This window comes from Capsicum annuum, chromosome 6 (assembly GCF_002878395.1).
Source record: "Capsicum annuum cultivar UCD-10X-F1 chromosome 6, UCD10Xv1.1, whole genome shotgun sequence".
Taxonomy (NCBI): Eukaryota; Viridiplantae; Streptophyta; class Magnoliopsida; order Solanales; family Solanaceae; genus Capsicum; species Capsicum annuum.
Genome location: NC_061116.1, coordinates 222,341,930 through 222,368,105, shown reverse-complemented (window position 1 = coordinate 222,368,105; position 26,176 = coordinate 222,341,930). Strand labels below are relative to the sequence as shown.

Here is a 26,176-nt window from a genome sequence, read left to right as displayed (position 1 = left end):
ATATTGGGTTTATTTGTTGACATGCTCGTAGGTTGTAATATGAGAAGATTTTTTTTCTTTTACATAATTGTAATTAGTAGGTAATAATGAACTACTTTCGTCTCATATTAATTGGTCATCTTATTAAAAATAAATATCTCAAATTAATTGATCACCTATAAATCAAGACAGAATTAAGTAAAATTTTTTTATTTTTCCCCTATAATTAATATACTCTTTGAAAGTTTCAACAAATTATCTTTATTTCCATTAATATGTATAAAGAGTATACTAGTAAAATTCGTCATTCCATTAATAATATTTTAAGCAAGGTACAAAATAAAAAGTGCTGAACTAATATGAGAGAGAGGGAAGTAGGAAATAACTTAGTGCGAGAAAGAGAAAACTAATGCTCTTAGCCTCTTACGAGAAGATCTATTTACATCCCTAGATCTTCTTTCACATGGATCGCATTCCCTTTGAATCAACGGGTTATATTCAGTTTCCGCCTCTCACATGGATCGATATTTCTATCCGTCGATTAACAAGTAAATACCCAAATATTTAACGGCTACGATTTACTCCCCGCCATATAGCAAATTCCCCCCAAATATAAATACCCCACCACCATCATCTTCATTTCTCATTCAAATTCAAAACCCTAGAATCTTCTTCTTCTTCAAATTTCTCTGTGTGAAAATGTCAGGCCGTGGAAAGGGAGGCAAGGGATTGGGAAAGGGAGGAGCCAAGAGGCACAGGAAGGTTCTAAGAGACAACATCCAGGGAATTACCAAGCCAGCTATTCGCAGGCTTGCTCGTAGGGGTGGTGTGAAGCGTATCTCCGGTCTGATCTACGAGGAGACCCGTGGAGTTCTCAAGATCTTTTTGGAGAACGTGATTCGTGATTCAGTTACCTACACTGAGCATGCTAGGAGGAAGACTGTTACTGCTATGGATGTTGTTTATGCCCTCAAGAGGCAGGGAAGGACCCTCTATGGATTTGGTGGTTAGATCAATTGTTAGGTAGTAGATGTACATCTGCTGGAAATTTCTGTTGTTTCTGTGTTCTTGTTTCGATCTACTTCTTGGGTTCCAGATATTGTAATTTCTCATTACATATTCAATGAACAGCTGCTCAGTTTTTAGAAATTACAATTATTGTCTTTTAGCTGATTGTTATTGTTGTTTAGTTTTTAAAGTTCTCATTGCATAGGTTACGCTTATATACATCACCCATTTCTGTAACAGTGATTTAACTGCTAAAAGTTGGGAGAAATGACGAGAACTGGTATTGAACTCATTGTTGCTAATAGAGTCTGCACTGCGTATTTCCTAATGTGCCAAACTGTACTGGTTCTGAAACTTAGTTAATAGGTCAGGTTGCTCTTGTTGAGACTCTATTAGAAAAGATACATCTTCAGAAATAGATGTATCTTTGATAGGAAAACTCTACTATGAATTCATACCAAATAGGACTACATGATTTATGTTTAGGTGTCTTAGGTAGCGATAAACTTCAGTTGCTCTCAATCAGCAATTGTTTGACATTACACAAGGCGACAACAAATGTATATAATCATTGTAATTGAGTTCACTTGGACTAACTTCTCCACTTATGTAGTTTGAAACATGTCTGTGTTTACCAACTAGTAGGCAATAGCAAATCTTGTTTGGGCAAGTCAAGTTTGAGGATCATTTCTAAGTGATGCAAGTGTCATGCCCTCAAGGCCCTTCACAAGGAGCCAAGCCAAGAACTTCAACAACTTCAAGCTTTATTCATGCACTTGAAAGTTTGTGAAGGTGTTGTAGATTCGGCCAAGGGAGGGAATGCATTGATTTGTGAAGAAGGGACTTGAAGAGTCTATATTCTACAAGGGGCTAGATGGACTTTCCACTTTATATTCCAACACTCAAGGGTCCCCCTTCTCTTTAGCTCATTAAGGGTAGTTTTGTCAATTGACATGTAATTGTATAAATAGACAATTTCTTCACCCTTTCCAATAGTTTTTGATGACATTGGATATTACTCATAGTTTGTAGTTTTAGTCTTCTAATTATAGCTCTAAATCCGAAACTTGGTACCTTGAATGCAATTGAATTGGTTTTCACTTGTATTGAGTAATTTGGCAAGAAAGGTGAAATTGAGGGAGTGTGAGTTCTTTGGTCCACCTAAGAGGAAGTTGTCACGACCCAACTTTTCAGGTCATGATGACGCCTACCATAACCCACCAGTAGACAAGCTAACCTGTAGTCCGGAATGGCTAGTAACGGACTACTTAATAACATAAGAAAAAGAATGCGGAATATATGAGATAAAGATCAATATATAGATGAATCCCAAAACCTGGTGGTAGTAGTACAAGAGTTTCTAAACATAATAAGAGTACAAAAGTGAGATATCAAGGAGAAATACACTGATTCAACTTACCTCTGAATACAACTTAGAGGCTAGTCTAATACATAGGAGAGAGATAAATAATACTCCGAACGTCAGGAGCTCACTCTAAGTCTCCGAATCAGGGTTACTCATAACTCGTGCTATGATTTGCAAGCTGCAGAGGTGTAGAATGAGTACCAAACGAATGGTACTCGGTAGGCAACTGCCAACCGAGATCCAAAGATAAAGTAGATAATACAACATATAAACATAATGGAAACTACAACCAAAAGTCCATAAATCATATAATAAGTCAATGAGAATAACAAGGGACAACTATCATATTTATGTCCAAGAGTCTAAAATAAGAAGACTAAGGAGTAATCAAGGTGAACTATCCTATTCCGGCTACATTCAATATATGCCAATGCTATACCGTATATCCTAGGTCAATATACAAGTAAAGAGCGAAACAAAAATAGATTGTAATATACAACGCGAAAGAACGACTATACAATATGAACAATGAATGTTAAGATTGATATTGGATAGAATGACTTAGTATTGAATATACATATAAGTTTGGAGATTAGATAGGGTTTTGGACCCGTAGGTTGAATTACTTAATACCCTTATAGAATCCTATTGCCTTCTCCCTAGTTTGGGTAAATTTGTAGCATGGATATGATATAATATTATGCTCGGAATACGGTTTTAGCATTTGAAGCATGATTTGTTTTAGCCTTATTGGGCTAGTGTGATAGTTTTGGAACCGTAAGTTTGGTAGAGTTGACTTGAGTACCCTTTTTTCTAGTCCAAGTTACTATCTTAGGCGTTAATATGACTTGCTTGACATCTAGAGGATGAACTAGATACCTTAGCCTAGTTTGGAGCATAGTATGCCTAATTATGGAAATTATGGATTAGAAGTGGGATCATCCGACCCACTTAGGCCAAGATTTGTGTTAGCCCTTGTGGGCTTAGTTGCAGATAGTAGACCTAGTTGAGACTAATGAGCCTTATTTATGAGAATTACTTGGTGAATTGATAAATTGTGATGATTTTCGTCGGATTATGATTAGTGGCCCATAGAGATGCATTTTCTTCTTTATTATGATATTTGACCCATAGAGATGCATTTTCCTTTTTATTATGATATTTGGCCCATAGAGATGTATTTTCCTCTTAATTATGATATTTTGCCTATAGAGATGCATTTTTCCTCTTTATTATGATATTTGATCCCTAGAGATGCATTTTCCTCTTTATTATGATATTTGGCCCATAGAGATGCATTTTTCTCTTAATTATGATATTTTGCCTATAGAGATGCATTTTCCTCTTAGTTATGATATTTTGCTCATAGAGATGATTTTCCTCTTAGTTATGATTATTGAGCCTATAGAGACAATTTTCGTCTTGGTCATGATGGATAACCTATAGATATGAGATATCTAATAGAGGCGATATGCTTGTTGATATTATGCCTCCTAGATGTGAGATGCCTCCTATATGTGAGATGATTATAGATATGCTACGGTTTATAAAATTGATTAATGATATGAGTCCCGGATATGTATATGGGCCTAAGGCCATGATTATGATGTTGTGATTATTCTGGATAAATTAATGGGCCTAGGTCCGTGTTATGGTACTGATTAAATATCCAAGAAGTGTTTATCATTGTGAATGATGTGATTGCGATTTATGAATATGTATATGTTTGTATATACATCTCTCTGGTATGGGACAGAGGAAGATGCGGTATGATACTTGTTATTCCATTGATTGAATACTGGTGATGGCATGCATAAGTTTGGTACGTTCATGATTATTTACCATTATAAATGATGTGATTATAGCCGAAATATGATCTTATGGTTTTTCTTCTTGTTAGACGGTTAAGCTATGTGGTAACTAGTTGTCTATTAGCTAACTATTGCACTTGATGGCTAGGAAGCTAATGTATTAGTTAATGAATCTTGCTTAGTTGGAACATGGTAGCTAATGGTGGTCAGTTAATGAATGATGTCATTTAATAAAAGATGGTTAGGTGACAAGTAGTAATGTGTTGTTTAGTAATGATTAATAAAAATATGATGAATAGTTGATAATAATAAATGGTGGATAAATGATGGTTTGGTCTAATGATGAACCTAGACTAGATGTTAGATGTTGACTATTAAATGAATAGTGGTTATTTGTTATCCCGTGAATAAGGATTATGTGAAGGATAATGTTTAGGCTAATAACTAGAGGTTATGTGATGACTAGCGAACTAGCGATTTAATAATAATAAATGTTGGTTAGCTAATAACGAGTAATTGAGATGTATTGATAAGATAGATATCTTTACGGTTATGAGTATATCGACTTGCGTCTGTGCACCTATTATATGCCTATATTTATGTGTCGAGAGTTATGATGATACATTGATACCCAGCAAGGACGGAGGATATTATGATGATATTGATACCCGGTTCGAGTCCGGAAGAAACTATTGAGATGATATTGATACCTGACAAGGCCGGAGGATATTATGATGATATTGATACCCGGTTCGAGTCCATAGGATACTATTGAGATGATATTAATACCCGACAAGGCCAGAGGATATTATGATGATATTGATACCCGGTTCGAGTCCGGAGGATACTATTGAGATGATATTGATACCCGGCAAGACCGAAGGATATTCTGATAATATTGATACCCGGTTCGAGGCCGGAGGATACTATTGAGATGATATTGATACCCGGTAAGGCCGGAGGTTGATGGCGATGATGATGGTCCTGATGAGGACAGTTATGATGCATTGCGATATTGATGGTATATTTTGCATTCATTCCTGCATGCGCATCACCTATCACCAGTATGCACCTATGTCTATCAGCCGGTATGGGACGGTTGCATAGATATGGGTGAAAAATATGCCTTGTGTTATTATATGTTGATTGAACCTTCCGAGTCTGGGGTGGTGGGGGTACGCATAGGCTTCTGAGATCGTTTCGCTGAAGTTTTGGATCAGTGGTCATTTGGAACCAACGAAGACTTCTGAATAGGGAGTTGACTCTAAAAACCAAACGAATTGCCCGGTAACCGAACCCCCAGTCCCAGCAAGTCATAAATGACTTGGGGTAGCTATGGAGAAGCTCAAACGGTGAAGATAAGCATAAATATGGAAAATGAACTGAAGGGTCATTGCAAAGGTTTGAGCTTCTATTGGTGAGGTGTGATTGATGGTTTGATACACCATCTTTTGTTAATCACTTGATAGGAGTAAAGGCCCGTCTTTCTACCTATCTTTATTTTCAAGCATTCTTCTTCATCCTTTTCTTCTAAGTGTGTTGTTTTCCTTTAGTGGAGCTTGCTGATTTTTATTATTTAGAGTCCATTTTTGTGTGTTGATAGTCTTTAGACTATAAGGATTACTTCAGAAGGGTGGCTGCAATTGGTCCAGCTATATAAGAACAGCAAATGTATATATCTACATTGCAATAGCCTTTACCAAAGGATTACTTTGCTAGATGAAACGGATTAAATACATCTGTTCAAGTTTATAGATTTCAAAAGGTTACACATTTGCAATATATTAAAGAACTGAACACTTGAAAGGAGAAACCCAAATCAGTATTATATGAGCCCTGACACTTGAGTTAGCATTCACGCCCCTTCTCTGTGGCTTTGCAAATTTCAGTAAATTACATCCAACAAGCACACAACCCAAAAAGCTGTAAATATGCTTCGTGTAGCAGATTTGAAGATTTCAAGTTAAATGGGTCAAACATCACCACCACCACAACAACATACCCATTGTATTCCCACATAGTGGAGTCTGGGAAGGGTAAAGTGTACACAGATCATACCATTGACGCATGTGAAGTAGAGAGGCTGTTAAATGGATCAAACATCACCATACTACAAAGTAACAATATAGTTTTAACCAGATACAGAAAACAACTTGAATAAACGAAAAAGTAGACTGCAATCTGCTTGTAAAACAACTCTAGAATGAGAGTAAAAGCCATTAGATCCACAATTTTCAAACTAACTGAAACGTCATTTTTCCCACCAGTAGTCATCCGCATGGGCGGACCGACGTGCAATTTTCGGATGCTCGAGCACCCACTAAACTCGACGTAGAAGAGGTATAATTATATAAGAAACAGTGAAAAAATGGTAAAATATATACAAAAGCACCTAGAGAACAAAAGCATGGTTGGGTGCTTTGGCGTTAGACATAACTTTCATGTCTTCCATGCTGGGATCGAATCCCTGTAGCTGCATTGTTTAGTAAATTTTTTTTTTTTAGCACCCACAACCTAAAAAAGCTGGGTCCGCCACTGGTCATCCGCAGCTATAAGAAAACTAAAGTTAACTAGAATTGATTGTCAAGAAGCTACATTTCTCGAGACAGAGACAATTGCATAGCTGTTGCAGTTGAGGAAATATGTTTCTGACAATTGACTTGCTTGAAGAAATTAAAAGATAAACTAAGCAGCAAACGGAGAGGTCAAACATGTAAAAAGTTCAGCGTCAATTGCTATGTTCCAACCTGAAGTAATAATATGTCTTCTAATCCCAAAATCAAAAAGAGGAAAAAGAATATCACACAACTGTGAATTAACATTTTGTAAAGTATGAACACTGACTCCATTCAGAAAATGTGCATCTTTCAGCATTTTGATCAGCATGAGTAGGCTATCAATGACTGCATTTTCAGCAATATTATCTATCCCATCAGTTAGTTGATCTACATCTTCCTTCGCTTCGCTTGGGGGCTTCCATCTTCATCATTATTCTGGTCATTACCGCCTTCATCTTGATCATGATTCTGTTCATTATCTCCATCTAGATCAGCATTTTGCTCATTAACGTCCACATCTTGTTCATTAGGGACCTGTTCATTAAATTCTCCATCTTGATCAGCATTTGGCTCATTAGCACCTAAATCTTGTTCAGTAGGAATCTGTTCGTTAGCATTTCCATCTCGATCAGCATTTTGCTCATTACCGCCTAAGACTTGTTCATCAGGAACCAGTTCATAAGGGAGTCCTAGTTCCTCGTTTAAATCACGCAACAAGGGTTCATTATCTCAGTAAGTAAGCTTGTGCCTTCCACAAAATACTCATTTGTATAAACCCTTACTAGTCATACGACATATGTGTGCAGTCTCAATTAGCAAATTTTGTAGTTAGAAACTTACAATCTCATGTAGAATCTTCCTTGTCTAATATAGATGGATGGTGAGGGTTGGGGGACTGCAATCTGGAGAAATCATTGATTCAGTATCTCATAACAAGGAACAGCAAAATGTCTTGTTCATGAAAATCAAATGCTCTTTAATAATAGTATCTTACAAATTGCCACCCGAGCAGCGTCTCACATTGGAAGCAGAAAATATCGACTAGGGTATATCCATTTATTACACGATAATCATTTACATCCTCTGATACGTCAACATTAAACCTGCATATATACAAAGGTTTCTAATACATATATGCCTCAGACCGCAGAAAAAAGTTTAGGCAAATAACAAATCCCAAATTGCTGAAATCAAATAAATTACAGACTTACACTCTATCAAAGATCCTTCGTGGAATGAGGTTTAGCACCTACAAAGTGTACAAGACAAGAAAATGAGCATAATAAGTTGTTCTGTGCTTAGTCAAGAAATATAACATAAATGCTGAACTAATCACAATTCATGATACAAATAGGCTGTTGAAATTAAGCCATTAAATCTTGCATATGGTCTTTATGAAACGAATAGCAAAAATCAAAAAGATAGTACAACATAGTTTTTCCTAAACGAATAGCTACGGTATGAGCAATTCAGAATAAAATTAATTCAAGATTGTCCTGAATTTCGAGGATCAAAGAAAATGTCTGTAGCCCACAGAACCATTTCGCGTGTTCAGAAATGATGCAGAGAGGGTGAGAATCCTTGCGATCCGAAGGTAATCCTGGCGGAATGCAACTCGAGTTCCGCAGCTACGACATTTGATTTCATTGCATTGATATAAAGCTCGTCCACTCATTGTATGTATCAACTTTGTTGAATCAAGAACCAACTCCTAATAGATACGTTTCGCCTGTCACGCAAAGAACAAAGTTGAAGAGAGATACGAAAGAGGAACTGCTGAAGAAGTCTAAGTTTATCAATGGAGAAAATGACTTTAACTTCTCACCAGATAACAAATGCAACAATGGAGAAAGAGTTGGTGATCAATGAGAATTCAAGAAAATGAAAAATGGGTGGGAATTATAAGAGTAAATTTAATGAGTCTGAGAATATTGATATAGAAAAGTCACTCACTTCTTGATTCTTGAATCCAAGCTCTGTTAACTGAGAGGAGGGAAATTTGAAATTGCTTCACACGCACACAATTGGATAAATTTTCCACCTTTATTAGGAATAAAATACCAAATGTGTTTCCCTTTCTTTTCTTTTCCCTTTATATCTAATAAAATGTTGTTGTATTGAGTGTTTACATCAAAATAATAGATGTTCAACCTACTATTTAACTATGATTAATTAATGCATATTTTTATTACTTATTACATGTAACTCACTTAAGAAAATTACCTTAAGTTGAAAGACTAGGCCCCGTTTGGACATGCGATACGAAATTATTATTTGAAATCATGTTATGAAATTGAAGATTTTTTTGGACATATAATTTGAATTTCTTGAAGGGGAGCCTTGGTTAACTAGTAAAGTTGCTCCCATATATTTAAGCCATGAAAACAACCTCCCGCAGAAATGTACGGTAAAACTGCATACAGTAAATTCTTGTGCACCAGACTTGCATTATATTCAATTTGGATTTCTTAAGTTGCATTTTCTCTTATAAAAATGAAAATCTCACAAGTTGTATAAACTATAAAAATTTCTAATCCTTAATCTTACCAAATAAGCAAATGATTGTTCGTAAACAAGATATCGGACTATCAAAAGGTATCACATTGTTAAATCACATATCTCCATTTTTTAAAGAGAAAATATATAATTACCCCCTGATCTTGTTCGAGATTTACAAAAAGACACCTAAACTTTCACTTCGACCTATTACCCTATAATTCTTCTTTATTTCGTTGCAAACACACCATTTTGACCCTCTGCGTGTATACACGCGCCACAGGTGCGTGAAAGGGTTCGAATTTGACTTTTTTGACCAATTAAAAGCTGTCACGTGTAAAATAATTGATATATAATTTATATTCTTTTTTTTTTAAATTAATATTTATTTTTTAAAATTATCCCTACCCCTTCTCCGCCCCCTCCCCCAATCCACCCACTCTTTCTTCTTCAACTCAATTCACCATTAAAGCTCCTCCATTGAAGTTTTTTTTTTTTTTTTTAAATCATTCATTAAAGCTCCATTTTACAGTTAAATCATATCATTTAGAGTTAATACATAAAAATGACCCTAAACTTGACACCAAATTATAACTTTGACCTTAAACTTTGACAGTGCACAAATATGACCTCCAATCCTACGTGGCGTGTTTAGCACGCAAAACTGGGTGCATCCAGCTTAAATCTAAGGGCATAATACATAAATATGACCTTAAACTTTAACAGTGCACAAATATGACCTTTAACTATTCAAAACTGCACAAATATGACCTTTAAATTACTCTTCATTATTGTTTTTTCATTATTTTCGGCTCAAAGATGAAAATGACATCTAATTTCTTTTGTCATTGCGGAAAAAGAGCAATATTGACAATTTATTAATTAGGCAGGTCAGCCTCATACGAAAAAATCGAGCAGGTATGTATATATATTATAAAGCAGAGGACGAATTTAAGTTATATAATATATCTAAATATTATTTATTTAAATATTAAATTAAAGATGAAACTATACTAATAATAAAAAAAATTATAGTTTTAATAAAATATTATTAAATTAATGTTATTAAGGATAGTAATAGTATATTAAATTAACGTTATCAAATTAACGTAATTAAAAGATGTTATTAAATTAATGTTATTAAAACGTTATTAAATTAACGAGGGGCGGACCTACGTGGTTGCCATGGGGTTCACCCGAACCCCTTCAGTAAGAAAAATTACGTTGTATATATATATAAGATAAAAAATGTATATTTATGTACATATATTAATGTTGAACCATATGAAACAAGACACTTAGATAGCCCAGTGGTGTTATTTGCTCTTCTTGGGCGCTTCCTTCAGCCTAATGTGCGGGTTCGATCCTTGCTAGTGGCTTTTTTTTTATTAAAAAAAAGCTAGGTCCTGTTGCTATAGAAATAAATAAAATAATAATTTTTTAAAATTAAAAAAAAGTTAGGTGCTCCTACTATAGAAATAAATAAATAATAATAATGATAAAAAATAATAATAAAAACGACATCGTTTTAACACAAAAAGTAAAACTTTGACAGTGCACAAATATGGCCTTTAACTATTCAAAACTGCACAAATATGACCTCTCTCCAAGTCAGGACTTTTAACGACGTGGCACCGTGTGATTGGATTACCTTTCCATATAGGCGCGAGTGAGACTCACGCATGGGATTGCAAAATCGGAGGTCATATTTGTTTAGGTTTTGAATAGTTAAAGGTCCTATTTGTGCACTATCAAAGTTTAAGGTCAAAGTTATAATTTGATGTCAAGTTTAGGGTCATTTTTATGTATTAACTCTATCATTTAACTACCCACCATTTCTTCTTCAACACCATTAAAGCTCTTCAACATAATGTCACCATTAAAGCTCTTCCATTGAAGCTTGTTCTTTTAAAAAAAATCATATCATTAAAGCTCCATTTTCAATTAAATCATATCATTTAACTTTCTTTAAAACTCAATTCAATCATAAAACTCTCAATTCAATCATAAAACTATTTTTTGAAGTGATTTGAACAAAAAAAAAATGGACGAAAATGCTGACGGAGTGGAAGGGTTAAAGGGAGATGCTGATGGGGTGGGGGTGTTGTACGGGAGGTGGGGTAAAGAGGAGCTGCCGGACGCGAGGAAGGGGGAGGGCAGTTGCTGGATGGGTGTGCGGTGGGGGAAGAGGGAGTGGGGTGGGGTGTTAAATTAAATAAAAAGAAAAATTTTATTAAAAAAATAAAAAAAAATGAAATTAAACGTATTTAACAAGTGGCAACACCTGATTGGTGCGTGTGTTCACTTTCTTTGTTGTGACTGAGATTCAACTAAAAATGGTGTATTTGTAACGAAATAAAGAAGAATCATGGGGTAATAGGTCGAAGTAAAAGTTTAAGTGTCTTTTTGCAAAACTTGACCAACATCGGGGGTAATTATGTATTTACATTTTTGTTCATATTATTCTTTCACATGGTACAAATGATATCTTCAGGACGATAATGAGTCCCTTTATCTTATATTAAAGTTAAAATGTTTTCGAGTCCCTTTATTTTTATATGAAAGTTAAAATATGTCTTTATATCGAGTGTTGAACGGCAAGCTAGATCAATTACTGTTAGATATAGCAAAGTAAATTCACATGAGATTTGAGGAAGAGAGATAAACAGGCAAACCAATGTTAAATTTACAAGTATTCCAGTAATGGTTGATAGGCCACAACACATCTCATTCTAAATAAACCTGGAGCTGAAATTGTTACAAAGGTTTCGTGGTGTAGTTGGTTATCACGTCAGTCTAACACACTGAAGGTCTCCGGTTCGAGTCCGGGCGAAGCCATTTTCGTTTTTTCAAAGTTTTCCTTATAGGCATTTTAGGAGCGATAAGCTTCACTGCTCTCAATCAACAAGCTGTAAATATGCTCCACGTTAAATGGATATTAAAAAATAACAATATAGTTTTAACCAAATGCAGAAAGCAACACGAATAAATCAACTCTAGCATGAGAGTAAAAGTTTTGTGAACCATGATGACTAGGTTCTGTGGCTAGAAGTTGTGATAAGCTTTGATCCATCTGATATAACTAGGCCAAATACAATCGATGTTGGAGAGTTTTATTTGGAATTCAGACCCAATTAGCTTTTGTTAAGAAGGACTAGAAGTTACAAAGAATGGTTATACAAAATTATGTCGAAGCTTTGGCTTTTTGCTGTCTCTCATCTCCTTTCTAAGTTCTAGTATCTCATTCCCTTCTGATTACTTTCTACTCTATTGTTCTCTCCTTAGTTTGTGTTGTTATTACTTTGTTTTAGGATTCTAAGTTGTAACTTGTATTCAGTGATTATGATTTATTCTGTTTTTGTGTTAAAAAATTCGACTTGTTACAAAAATCCTTAGATCCACGCACTGAAACATCATCTTTCCCCACAATAGTCATCCGCAGCTATACGAAACAAACTAAAGTTCACTAGCATTATTGTATAGCTGTTGCAGCTAAGGAAATACACCTCTGACAGTTTGACTTGCTTAAAGAAATTTAAAGATAAACTAAGCAGCATATAGAGAACAAACATTACAAAAAGCAGTGTGTCAAATGCTTTATTCCAACCTGAAGTAATAATATGTACTGTAATCCTAAAACTGAAAAGAGGAAAAAAAACAATATGAACTGTGACTTTATTAGGAAACTGTCCATCTTTCAGCATTTTGATCAGCGTGAGTAGGCTATCAATGTCTGCATTTTCATTCAATAATATCTATTCCACCAGCCAGTTGATCTACATCTTCCATTGTTTCATTGACGCACGTCCATCTTCATCGTGATTCTGTTCATTAACACCTCCAACTTGATCAATAGCGCCTCCATCTTGCTGATTAGGAGCCTGTTCATTAGCTCCTCCAAAGAGAGAATCATGCAATGTTACACCACTCAGGTACATAATCTGTTTCCTGCCACAAAATACTCATTTGAATAAACACCTCACAAGTCATATCGCATACGTGTACAGTCAATATGCAAATTTGTAATTAGAAGCTTACAATCTCATAAAGAACCTTCCTACTACATAGTACTGGGATGGTTGGGCTACTGCAATCTGAAGAAATCATAATTAAGAAAAATAGAGCAACAAAATCGTCTTGTTCATGGAAATCAAATGCTCTTTAATATTAGTATCTTACAAGTTCCCAGCCAAGCAGAATACGACAATTGATACAGTAAACATTGGCCAGGGTATTTCCATCTACTACACGACGATAATTCACATTATTTGGTACAACAACATGAAATCTGCATATAACACATATACGCCTCAGACCTCGGAAAAAAAACTTAGGCAAATAATGAAATCACAAGATGCTCAAATACCTAATTTTCGAAATTGCATGAGACTTACACTTTATTAAAGTACCCTCCATACACTAAGTCCTGCGCCTGGACAATAAAACGAACATAATAAGTTGTTCTGTTCTTAGTCAAGAAATGAAGGAATTGAATGTTACATATCCTCTTTATGAAATAAGTAATAGTTTCATAAAAAAATATACACTAAAAAATAAATCCTTACATTAGGAACGTAATGCTCGATGAATGAAACACGACTTTCGCAAAAACAGCAAAGGATGCAACCACGCACATTGATTAGATGATTTCCAATTATAAAGGACATTGTATCAAATGAAAGAACTATTATGATTTTGGAGAGAGATGCAAATAATAAAATACACTCCTACTAGTACCAAACTCTTGCTAAAAATAAGAAGCAGACTCCTTAACAAAACAACTAATTACTCTACGAAATTATTTTTTGTTTTGTTTTGCCACTTAAGAATATTTTACTACATTTTACCCTCCTAAACTATTTTCTTTTTAATTCGAGGCGCTAGTCAAATTGACATTTTATTTTGCACCCTCGCGCCGACCGTACAGAGAATAAAATAAGCACCAGTTGTGTTTCCTTTTCTTTTTCTTTTTCTTTTTCTTTTCCTATACTTCCTTAATAATGTTATTGTTGGGTAAATTTCGATGGTTAAAATTAGTAAAAACTTATTTGTATGGAGTGTTTACGTCAAATAATAGATGTGCGACATACTATTTAACGGTGATTAGTTAATGCATATGTTTTATTACATTAAATCAAACGAAAGCCTTGGAGCAACAGTAAAATTATGTCTGTATACATTACATGTTCGAGTTGTGAAAGCAACTGCTAATACTTGCATCATGATAGACAGGGACGGAGCTACCGAACCCCCTTCGACAAAAAATTATACTATATATATACATGGTTAAAATTATTTTTTATGTATATATATATTAGATGTTGAACCCCTTCGATAAGTTCAGATGTTCATTATGAACCCTTAGTGAATATTCTGGCTCCGCCAATAATAATAGACCGCCTACATTACACCCACTCGGTACTTGCCCAAGTCTATCCTTTTTACCAAAATACGTTAGAATTTTGTTGGTGTAAACACCAGACAGAAGTGAGGAAAATAAAGCATCATCTTAGATCTCCAAATGCTAAAGGCATTCCTATATTGTTATATATACCATATAATTTACGAAATTGTAACTAATATTAATAAGAAATTTCAAATTTTAAACATTTTCGTTAATTTAGTTAGATTGTACACATGAGTGGTAAATAACGGTAAAATTTCTCTCTTATTAAATTAACAAATTAAAATTTTCAGAGTTAATAACTCAAGTAATCACTCAACTATAAACTTTTATTCTAAAAAAATCATTCAACTTTGTTCTTTACCTTAAATGTCACTCAGCTATAAATTTTTATTTCAGAAAGTAACACAGCTTTGATCTTTATTTCAAAAGTCACTCCACTATTAAATTTTTACTGAGAAAGTCACTCAATTCATTTAATTATTTTAAAAAAAATAAAATTTGCTTATGTAAAATTTCTATTTAAAAAATAAATTCTGAAAAATAAAAAGTTTCCATTTAATGACCGTTTTATTCTTATTTCCTTAAATTAATATCTCGTCGTCCTCTTTTTTCTTCTTCTCATAAATTTTTTCATGACTCGAATATTTACAGTATAATTAAATAGAAATTTCATAAAAGCAAATTTTATTTTGTAAAAAATAATTAAATAATTTGAATGACTTTCTAATTAAAAATATAATTGTTGAGTGACATTTAAAATGGAGATGAAAATTGAGTGACTTGAATGTATAGACAACTTTGCACCTCGTATCGGTAGATTCGAGAAGGCCCCAAGAGGAATTCTTCTTCACAATTTCTGGGTTTTAGAATAATCAATGGACCCCTAAAATATTCGATTGAAGGAGTGTATCGATCAAGCACTCATGAAACGTTTTCGTTTTCTGAGAAAATTATCAAATTCCAATGAAAAACCCTTCATTGCTGTATTAGCTTTGGCTGCTGCTGGATTTTTTTCTAGCAATGAAACCACCAGTTCAAGAACATCAATTTTGGTTTCGTTACCCGATCCCGATCCCTTAAAAGACAGACTCGTTCGTTCTGCGGCCGACCAATCTCAAGTGTATATTTTCCCATCGTGTTTTGCTAGAAGAATTGGTTTGGACTCACCTGGGAATGTGAAGAAAGAAGGTTCTGGGGAAGATGACGACGATGGTGAGAAGAAACATAAATGTTGTAATTGTTTCGGACGAGATACTATTGCCAATGCAGCTGCCACTGTTGGTCCTGCTGTTGTTAATTTCTCAGTATCAAGGAGCTTTCACGGATTGAGCGCTGGAAGGAGTATAGGATCAGGAACTATAAAAGATGCTGATGGCACTATTTTGACTTGTGCCCATGTGGTTGATTTTCAAGGCTTGAGGATTTCGTCAAAAGGAAAGGTTATGTGACTTTGCAAGATGGCCGTGTATTTGAGGGTACCGTGGTCAATGCGGATTTGCATTCTGATATTGCAATTGTTAAGATCAAATCTACAACTCCACTTCCAACTGCAAAACTTGGCACTTCAAACAAGCGGCTTCGCCCTGGGGATTGGGTGGTGGCTATGGGTTGCCCCCTTTCTCTCCAAAATACAATTACAGCAGGCATTGTGAGCTGCGTCGATCGTAAAAGTAGTGATCTTGGACTTGGAGGCATGCGGCGAGAGTATCTGCAGACTGATTGTGCTATTAATGCTTGAAATTCTGGAGGACCTCTAGTAAATGTCGATGGAGAAGTAGTCGGAGTTAATATCATGAAAGTACTGGCAGCTGATGGTTTGGGCTTTGCCGTACCAATTGATTCGGTTACCAAGATTATAGACCACTTCAAGAATAGGGGGAGAGTTATTCGACCTTGGTTGGGTTTGAAAATGCTCGATCTAAATGATATGGTTGTTGCACAGCTTCAGGAAAGAGATCCATCTTTCCCAAAAGTCAACAAGGGAGTTCTTGTATCAATGGTGACTCCAGGGTCCCCTGCTGATCGTGCTGGATTTCACCCTAGTGACGTGGTTGTTGAATTTGATGGAAATCCTGTTGGGACAATAAAGGAGATAATTGATATAATGGGTGACAACATTGGGAAACAATTGAATGCAGTGGTGAAAAGAGTCAATGATGTTACTGCTACGTTGAGGGTAATTCCAGAAGAAGCTAATCCTGATATGTGAAATGCAATGTTTTGTCCTCACAGAAGGATTATATATTTTTCTGATTTCAATCTCAAAAATCAGAAGCTGATCAGGTACTGCGTATTGTGATTGTCCTATATGAACCTATTACAAACTGATAAGCATTTTGTAAAGTAATAACTACACTGGCTCTATTTAGAAAGTGTATCTTTCTGCATTTTGATCAGCATGAATAGGCTATCAATGTCTGCATTTTCATCATTAGTTGGTTCATATTATCTATTCCATCAGCCAGTTGATCTTCATCTTCATTCAGTTCATTGGGGTGCCTGCATCTTGATCATCATTCTGTTCATTAGTGTCTTCATCTTGATTAGCATTTTGCTCAGCAGCTCCTAAATCTTGTTCATTAGAAACCTGTTCATTAGCATCTCCATATTGATCAGCATTTTGCTCAGTAGAACCCACATCTTGTTCATTAGGAACCTGTTCATCAGTGTCTCCATCTGGATCAACACTTTTCTCATTAGCACCTACATCTTGCTCATTAGGACACCGTTCATTCGCATTTCCATCTTGATCAGCATTTTACACACTAGAGCCCACATCTTATTCATTAGGAATCTCTTCATTAGTGTTTCCATCTTGATCAGAATTTTTCTCGGTAGCTCCCATATCCTGTTCATTAGTGTTACCATCCGGATCAGTATTTTGCTCATTAGCACCTACATCTTGATCATTAGGACCGTGTTCATTAGCGTATCCATCTTGAACAGCATTTTGCTCAGTAGCGCCTAAATTTTGTTCATTGGGAACCTGTTCGTTAATGTCTCCATCTTGATCAGCATTTTGCTCATTAGCGCCACCATCTTGATCAATATTGTCTGCATTCAGAGTAGAGGCTATCATTGTCTGCATTTTCATCAATATTATCTATTCTATCAGCCAGTTGATCTACATCTTCTTTCAGTTCATTGGCGCGCCTCCATCTTCATAGATCATTTCTATTCATTAGCGTCTCCATTTTGATCATCATCCCATTCATTAACACCTCCATCTTGATCAGCATTTTTGCTCAATAGCGCTTCCATTTTGATCATGATCCCGTTCATCTTCACCTCCATCGTGATCATCAGGAGCCTGTCCATTAGCTCCTCCAAAGAGAAAATTAAGCAACGTTACATCATTCCAGTAAATAAGCTTGTCCCTGCAGCAAAATATTTATTTGGATTAACACCTTACAAGTCATGTGCACATGTGTTTGTAATTTTCCGTGTAAAAGTCTACTACCTTTTACTAGGGATAGATTTTCCATTTTTCTTTTCCCCTAAGAATATTTTAAATCACTTTACTTCTACTAATTTTTATAAAAAGTTACATTTGTAATTTACGGTGAAAATTGGCTAGAAAGTTCTAGTCAGATTTTTATTTGAAACTTAACAAGCTGGAGAAGCCTATAACTAATTTTCTTACCTTTTACTCACACCTATGACAAGTAAAAAGAAAAAACTGGAGAACCCTCTAACACCAAGTTTTCATAGTGATAACTCGTGAGATTAATTTTAGAATGAGCTTATCCCATGTTTGGTTGGGATAAAATGTATGGGATAACTCATCCCGGGATTGTAGTGCTACTTTTATCCCACCTTGAGGGTGGAATAACTAATCCCGGGATAACTTGTTATCTCGACCAAACAACCCTTGAAGTTCTCCGGTTCGAATCCGGGTGAAGCCATTCTGAACTATGTTTTGGAGTTTTCCTTACGTGCCAAATTGGAGTGCAACTTACTTAAGAAACCAGGAGCCTCTTGTTGAGACTTGCTGTGGTGAAAGGAAAACTCAATCAGTACCTCAGGACTACGTTAGGCGTTTAGGCATTTTAGGCAGCGATATACTTTAGTACCCTCAATCAGTAATTGCTGTACATACAGCAACACTACACGAGGCAACAACAAGCATATAATCATCCCATTTGAGTTCATTCTGACTAGCTTCTCCACTTCTGCAGTTTGAAAAATGTCTGCATTTACAAACAAAATAGCGCCTTCTTTATATGGACAAGTTATCAAGGCCCCAAGGTGTCGCGGTACAGCTGGTTATCACGTCAGTCTAACACATAGAAAGCGACACTATATACTCTTTTACTAATTATTCTTTTGATTTTTCCTAATCGTTCTTCTCAATAGATGAAGTTTGAGGATCATTTCTAAGCCGAACAAGACAGAAGAAACGGCTAAGAAACAGCAGTTGTACAAATCTACATTGCGATATCCTCTTGACAAAAGGAATACAAACGTTTACATCTGTTCAAGTTCACAGATTTCAGAAGGTTACTTTTTAGCAATATATTAAACAATTGAACAGTAGAAAGCAGAAACTCAAATTTGTATAAAATAAGCATTGAGCACTGACGATTTAGTTGGAATATACTGGGTAGTCATTACTAAAACAGCTTCCTGAAAGCCCCATGAATAAACACTCCTGTGTGGCTTTGAAAATTTCAGTAAATTACACTCTTACCAAACAGATTTGGAGATGTCAAATAACGATATAGTTTTAAACAGACGCAGAAAGCAACATGAATAAACAAAAGTAGACTCTGCTATCTGCTCATAAAAGAAACATCATCATTCCCCACAGTAGTCACTGCATTTTTAAAGAAAACAAAACTAAAACTTATAGCAGTTGCAGTGGACTTGCTTCAAAATATTAAAAGATAAACCAAGCAGCAGACAGAGAACGGTGGTTCAGTGTATGCATGTAAAAGGTTCAGTGTCAATTGCTATGTTCCAACCTGAAGTAATAATACGTATCCAATCCCCAAATCAAAAAGAGGAAAAAGAATATCACACAGTTATGAATTAGCATTTTGTAAAGTATGAACTATGACTCCATTCAGAAAATGTGCATCTTTCAGCATTTTGATCAGCATGAATAGGCTATCAATGACTGCATTTTCATCAATATTATCTATTCCATCAGCAAGTTGATCTACATCGATGTCCTCCTTCGCTTCCTTTGCGCGCCTCCAACTTCATCTTGATTAGCATTTTGCTCATTAGCGACCACATCTTGTTCATTAGGAACCTGTTCATTAGCGTCTTCATCTTGTTCAGCATTTTGCTCATTTGCACCTAAATCTTGTTCCATAGGAACCTGTTCATTAGCGTCTTCATCTTGATCAGCATTTTGCTCATTAGCGCCTAAATCTTGTTCCATAGGAATCCGTTCATTAGCATCTCCATCTTGATCAGCATTTTGCTCATTGGCGCCACCATCTTGACCAGCAGGAGCCTGTTCAGTAGCGCCTCCAATTCCAAGCAGAGAATTAAACAATGTTACACCTTTCCAGTCAATAAGCTCGTTCCTGCCACAAAATATTCGATTGAATTAACACCTTACAAGACATATCGCATATGTGTGCAGACCCAATTTGCAAGTTCTTAATCAGAAACTTACAAATCCATGCTGAAATGTCCTACTTTAATATTCTCTGTTGGTTCGGGGACTGCAATCTGAGAAATCATACATTCTTTAATTTAAGAGAAAAAAAAAGAGCAACAAAATCGTCTTGTTATCATGAATATCAAATGATCTTTAATGTTAGTATCTTACAAATTTCGACCCGATCAGCATTTTACATCCTGAACAGCGAACATGGGCTAGGGTATTCCGACCTATTACTTTGCGATTTTGCGCATCCTCTGAAACGTCAACATCAATCCTGCATATATGCCCCAGGAAAAAGCTTAGACAAATAATAAACAGCGCAAGATTCTGAAATTTCATGAGATTATGAGACTTACATTCTAGTAAAGATCCCTGCATCAGCTAAGTCTCTTTTCTGCAAATTAAAGTGGACAAGACCATAAAAAATGAGCATAATAAGTTGTGATGTAGTTAGTCAAGAAATATAATAATCATACATCATATCCTCTCTATGAAATCAGTAGCAATTTGGTTATCAAAGAAAATATCTGTAGCCCATAGAGACATTTGGTGCGCTTACAAACAAATTGATACTATAACAAATTGCAAGAAATGATACAGAAAGAGTGAGAATCCTTACGTTTAGAAAGTAATACTTGACGAATGAAACCGTAGCGTTGCAGCCACGACAATGGATGCGATCTTCAGAAGGGATTACCATTGTATCAACTTTGTGGAATCAAGAAGCAACTAACTCCTAATAGATATGTTTCACCTGTTACACAACAAAGTGGACGAGAAATTTTAAAGATGCAAGACTTTACTGTATCGAGTTTATCAATGGAAAAAGAAGAGAGAGAGAGACTAACTTCGAAACAAGAATAGAGCTCTGAATTTACTGAGAGAATTGAAGAAAGTAAAAACAAATAATGGGTGGGAATGTTTCAAGTTAATGGGACTGAGAAGAGAATGTTTATATAGAAAATTAAGTCAATTCTTGATTCTTGAATTCAGAGGAGGGATATTGTATCAACTTTGTGAATCAAGGACCTGTTACGTTGCACAGTAAATTTTCTTCAACAAAGTGGAAGAGAAATATCAAAATTGAGAATTCAAGAAAGTGCAAAATGGAAATGAGAAGAGAATGTTAATATATAGAAAAGTTGGTTCTTGATTCTTGAATCCAAGTTATGTATTTACCGTTGAATTAATTCATATAGGAGGGAAATCTTGAAATTATTACATTAAGAAGATTGTTCAATTTACCCTCCAAATTATATAGTTTTAAATTTCTGACATTAGTGTATTGACATTTTACTTTTAATCACATATACTGCAACCGACTTAAAATTGTATAGAGAACCGTTGCGTTTCCTTTTCCTTGCGAGTCACGAGAAATATAGTTGGAAATAATTTTATTTCTATTTCACTTTGGGATAATACCCACGAAAATATTTGAACTTTGATCGAATTTTCAGTTGAGCATACTAAACTTTGCGGGGGTCCTATTACCCTCTGAACTTTTTAAAAGTGGAATTAACTCCCCAAAGTGGAATATATATATATATATATATATATTTATTTATTTATTTATTTTGGGTCTTTAAATTGTAATATTTATTCATTAATTGCTAATAAAATGATCCAAAATTCAATATAAACTTAAAACCTAAATTTTTCACTTTTCATCTTATATTTTAGTTTCAAGAGAGTTTTTCGCTCCTCAATTTTTCATAATTGTGATTTTTTATTAGCGCATGGATGAAAATATACTTGATCTAAACTTCAATCACAATATAATTGTCAAAAATAAATATTATAAAAAAAATCTGAGAAAAACAGAAAAAATCGAAAAAACCAAAAGAACCGACTAAAACCTAAACCGAAAAAATCGATTTTATGTTGGTTTGATTTGATTTATAGTTTTAATAAACCGACATAATTGATTTGTTTTTTTTCAATAGAAAACCAAACCAAACCGACCTATGTACACCCCTATATCCAACAATGGTATTGTTCTTCTCCAAAATTAGCAGTAGCAGCAGACCAAAACAATGGTGTTGTTCTTCTCCAAAACAACATCATTACAACCCAAACATTGACATCCAACATCCCAAAACAACCAAAAACTCAGAAAGTTTCAATCTTTACACTCCCCAAGTTCAATTTAATAGAAAAAATAGCAAAAATTTGCTTCAGAGAATCCGAATCACCAATCTTGAAAGAAACTTTAAAATGCATCATTTAAAAAAAAGAATAAAAAATTCATAATTTGAGAAAATCATCTTCACAGATTTCTTGAGAATTCGAAATTTCAATTACTATCAAGATTGAAGAAGACCCATTTGATGTGTGTATTGAAATTGAGTCAAATTGATGTAATTGAATTGGATGTGTTAAAGATAACTAATTTGATGCGTGTGTATGTGATGAAATTGTGTTCAATTCAATTTGAAATTGTGTTCAATTCAATTCCAAGTCAACCATGGAACACCCATGAAACACCATTGAAGAGAAGAAAGAAGAAACATCATTGAAGAGAAGAAAGACATAAAAGAGAAGAAAAAACAGAGCAGATATATATGAAAAATAAATAAAAAATCATTTAATTTATAAAAATTAGAAAATTGAGGGTTGTTTTGACAAAACAGAAAGGTTTTTAAACGATTTTTAACACTTTCATACGTCCAATGCGCGTGAATTACACGCAATGGTCCAAGGGGTCTGATATATGTCATTAAAATATAGAAAAAAAGTCTAGGGGGTAATACAACCCAAGCAAAGTTCAGTATGGTCAACTGAAAATCCAGTAAAAGTTTAGGAGTTTTTGTGGGTATTATCCCTTTCACTTAAGAAAAAGAGCAAGTGTATCTTAACAAATGTTATTGTTGTGTGAATTTCGATCTCAAAAACTTGGAAAGTTCGCTCAATGAAAGATTAAGTTTATGGGTGGAATTAGAGGGGATAAAATTAGTAGAGCCGTCAATATGGGGCCAAGGACCAATGGGTCAGCCAGGCCCGACTTGTAATTTGATTGGGTGGGCTTCAATTTTTGTAGCCCATTTAAGAACAGAGCTTTTTAGCCTGGCCCGGATAAGCCCATGGCCCGTAGGGCTTGAGGAATGTGGGTTGGGCTAGCCCGTAGGCCGGCCCGTCAGTCAAATAATAAATAATTTATAAATAAAATAAAATATTGAAAAATAATAAAAGAGTTAAAAAACATTCAAATTCAATGATGACCATTGACCGATTCCATTAACAAAGAAAATGGAAACTGAAAAGTTTCCTACTTTCCTATCTAATAAATAATAAAATAATTAAATATCTACCACTAAAACATAAAAGAATACATTGTACTCTTCACTTTCCTAATTTCCTTAGTTCAGCTAGCCGCCTTCTCTTCACTATGTCTCCCTCAACACGCCATCGACTTTCAACCGTGATGTTTCGAGCTCTGGCTCCCTTTTGATTAACAAACATTAATACTATGTGTTATTGTGTGATAAATATTTGTGTTTATTAACAATGTAAAATTAAATTATAAAATATTATTTTTTAAAAAGTGGGCTGGCCCGTGAGGCCCGTAGCCCACAGGGTAATAACGTGGGCTTGGTATTTTTTGACCCGTCATTTAAATGGGTCAGCCCGACCTGACCCATCAAACTCAAAGCCCGTATAGGCTGGACCAACCCGTATTGACAGCTCTAAAAATTAGCCAAGAAATATAACACTCTCACTTCATTCGAAATGACCTGCTTCGTACTCCCTCCCTCCGTTCATTTTTACTTATCATATTTTTAATTGACACATTTATTAAGAAAAATAATTAATAGTATAGTTATTTTCTCATAGTATTTTTATTAAATGATGTTTACATTGTGTCTTGAAAATAATTTGAAGAAAAAACAATTAATACTAAAAGTAAAATAGAAAAAAAGAAATTATTTTTTCTTATTGACAATCAAAAGGGAGCGGAGGGAGTATTAGGTCGACGCAATTAAAAATTGGGCCGATATGTAGCCCCTTATGATGAATCTTGTCAAAACATTTTCAAATAGTAATATTTTTTAATTTAATATGTTATATACCGTCATGATTAAAACAAATAATTTTATAATGTACTAAAAATTATAAAATAAAAAAATAAAGCAATTAAAATACAATATGAATTGAGCTTGAATTTTCATCATTAATTGATGTGTTTGTATTTAGAGCAATATTGCATCAGCCAGTTGATGTGCATCTTCATTTAGTTCATTTTGCGCCTCCATCATTAAATTCTTCATCAAACATTGAGTCATTATTTCAATAAACAAGCTTGTTCATGCCACAAAACAAAAAAAAAAATTCATGTTAGTACTTTATAAATCATAATATCATATAGCATATGAGTATGGAGGGGCTGCAATCTGAACAACTGAAAAGAAAAAAAAAAACAATTAAAGCGAAGCTGCAGCAAATGCTCTTGTTCATCCTTAGCAACATTCCACATTTGATGCAGTAAGTATCAGCTATGGTTTTGTCATTTACTTGCTTATGGTGTTTCTGCATTAACGTATAATTTCTATGCCAACTTGTAAGAAGTCAGGGTGGTAGTAGTACTTCCTTCATTCTTGTCAATTAGTACTGGTTCATTTCCTAGGATTGGTAAAGTAACGTCTAGCCCTCTTGCTTGTACTTTTCCTTTTTGACGATATTTTTGACAATAGCAACTTGCTAACAGGACTACTTCTCTAAGAATTATTTAGTGAAAGTTTAGTCTGGAGCAAGAACAGGATTTGTTTTAGCTCTTAAGCCTTTAGGCAGCTGTAAACTTCAGTAAATTATAGAGCAGTACACAGAACTCCAAACGCTGTAAATATGTTTCATGTAGCCGATTTTTAGATGTCAAACTAAATGATACACGGATAGCCTTTTTCTAAGGCCACCCTCCAGTACTAACGTTAGCCACGAGGCAGCATAGAGAGAAGCCTTTCAGAATCTCCGAAATTATTTGTGCATCGCCATATTACAAGATAACAATATAGTGGATTGTGCTGTCTGCTCATAAATTAACTCGAGGGTGATAACAAAAGCCATCAGATATACAATTTTCAAATATATGTGTTAGAGATTCAACTTTACCACACACTGGAACATCATTTTTCCCACATTTTTAAGGAAAGAAAAAAGTTCACTAGCATTTACTGTCAAGCAACATCCAAGGAAGTATAGTCAAATGCTTAGATAGTTGACTTGCTTTAGGAAATTAAAAGATAAACTAAGCAGCAAACAGAGAAAGGTAGTACCCGAGCTCAAATATGTGACAAGTTCAGTGTCAATTGCTTTGTTCCAACTTGAAGTAATAACATGTACTGTAATCCTAGAATCAAAAGAGAAAAATGAATATCACACAATTATGAATTAGCATTTTGTGAAGTATGAACTCTATTCAGAAACTGTGCATCTTTCTGCATTTTGAACAGCATAAGTAGGCTATCATTGTCTACATTTTTATCAATATTATCAATTCCACCAGCCAGTTGATCTACATCTTCCTTCGTTTCGCTGGCACGCTTCCATCTTGATCATGATTCCGTTCATTAGCATCTGCATCTTGGTCAGCATTTTGCTCATTAGCGCCTCCATCTTGTTCATTAGGATCCTGTTCATATGCCTCCAACTTGATCATTAGGACCTCCATCTTGTTCATTGAGAACCTGTTCATTAAGGCCCCCATCTTGATCGTTAGCGCCTCCATCTTGTTCATTAGGAACCTGTTCATTAACACCCCCATCTTGATCACTAGCACCTCCATCTTGATCAGCATCAGCGCCTACAACTTGATCAGCATTTTGCTCATTAGGATCCAGTTCGTTTGCACCTCCAACTTGATCATTAGCGCCCCCATCTTGGACAGCGTTATCAGGTACAACTTGATCAGCATTTTGCTCATTAGGAGCCTGTGCATTT

At 34.9% G+C, this 26,176-nt stretch overlaps 5 protein-coding genes, 1 non-coding gene and 1 pseudogene across 6 annotated transcripts in view; 3 read left to right on the top strand and 4 right to left on the bottom strand.

Moving 5' to 3' along the window:
• The first annotated feature begins 615 nt into the window (after window positions 1-615).
• Window positions 616-1,128, top strand: LOC107875548 (histone H4). Its single transcript, XM_016722305.2, has one exon. It carries the CDS (start codon window positions 679-681, stop codon window positions 988-990), a length of 312 nt encoding a protein of 103 aa, XP_016577791.1. The 5' UTR covers window positions 616-678; the 3' UTR covers window positions 991-1,128.
• Window positions 1,129-11,982: 10,854 nt separating this feature from the next.
• On the top strand, window positions 11,983-12,056 carry TRNAV-AAC. The gene has a single exon. It is a non-coding gene; the product is annotated as a tRNA-Val (tRNA).
• Window positions 12,057-12,811: 755 nt separating this feature from the next.
• On the bottom strand, window positions 12,812-13,931 carry LOC124899380 (protein yippee-like At3g08990). The gene is made up of 5 exons (XM_047414128.1): window positions 13,784-13,931; window positions 13,613-13,650; window positions 13,398-13,506; window positions 13,257-13,312; window positions 12,812-13,166 (listed from the first exon to the last, which is right to left on the bottom strand). Exons 1-5 carry the CDS (start codon window positions 13,883-13,885, stop codon window positions 12,995-12,997), a joined length of 477 nt encoding a protein of 158 aa, XP_047270084.1. The 5' UTR covers window positions 13,886-13,931; the 3' UTR covers window positions 12,812-12,994.
• Window positions 13,932-15,398: 1,467 nt separating this feature from the next.
• Window positions 15,399-16,916, top strand: LOC107875550 (annotated as a pseudogene).
• A 191-nt stretch (window positions 16,917-17,107) lies between these two features.
• On the bottom strand, window positions 17,108-17,704 carry LOC124899649 (uncharacterized protein DDB_G0290685-like). The gene is made up of 2 exons (XM_047414607.1): window positions 17,491-17,704; window positions 17,108-17,370 (listed from the first exon to the last, which is right to left on the bottom strand). The coding sequence occupies exons 1-2, from the start codon at window positions 17,702-17,704 to the stop codon at window positions 17,108-17,110; spliced, it is 477 nt and encodes a 158-aa protein (XP_047270563.1).
• A 1,357-nt stretch (window positions 17,705-19,061) lies between these two features.
• On the bottom strand, window positions 19,062-20,877 carry LOC107874624. Its single transcript, XM_047414127.1, has 4 exons — window positions 20,602-20,877; window positions 20,411-20,519; window positions 20,255-20,310; window positions 19,062-20,162 (listed from the first exon to the last, which is right to left on the bottom strand). The coding sequence occupies exons 1-4, from the start codon at window positions 20,676-20,678 to the stop codon at window positions 19,787-19,789; spliced, it is 618 nt and encodes a 205-aa protein (XP_047270083.1). The 5' UTR covers window positions 20,679-20,877; the 3' UTR covers window positions 19,062-19,786.
• Window positions 20,878-25,751: 4,874 nt separating this feature from the next.
• Window positions 25,752-26,176, bottom strand: part of LOC124899648 (uncharacterized protein DDB_G0290685-like) — a 3,955-nt gene continuing 3,530 nt past the window's right edge. Inside the window, exons 3-4 of the mRNA XM_047414606.1 lie at window positions 25,924-26,166; window positions 25,752-25,868 (exon numbers count right to left, since the gene is read on the bottom strand). Coding sequence (XP_047270562.1) covers window positions 25,752-25,868; window positions 25,924-26,166 — 360 coding nt within the window. The remainder of the gene's footprint in view (window positions 25,869-25,923; window positions 26,167-26,176) is intronic.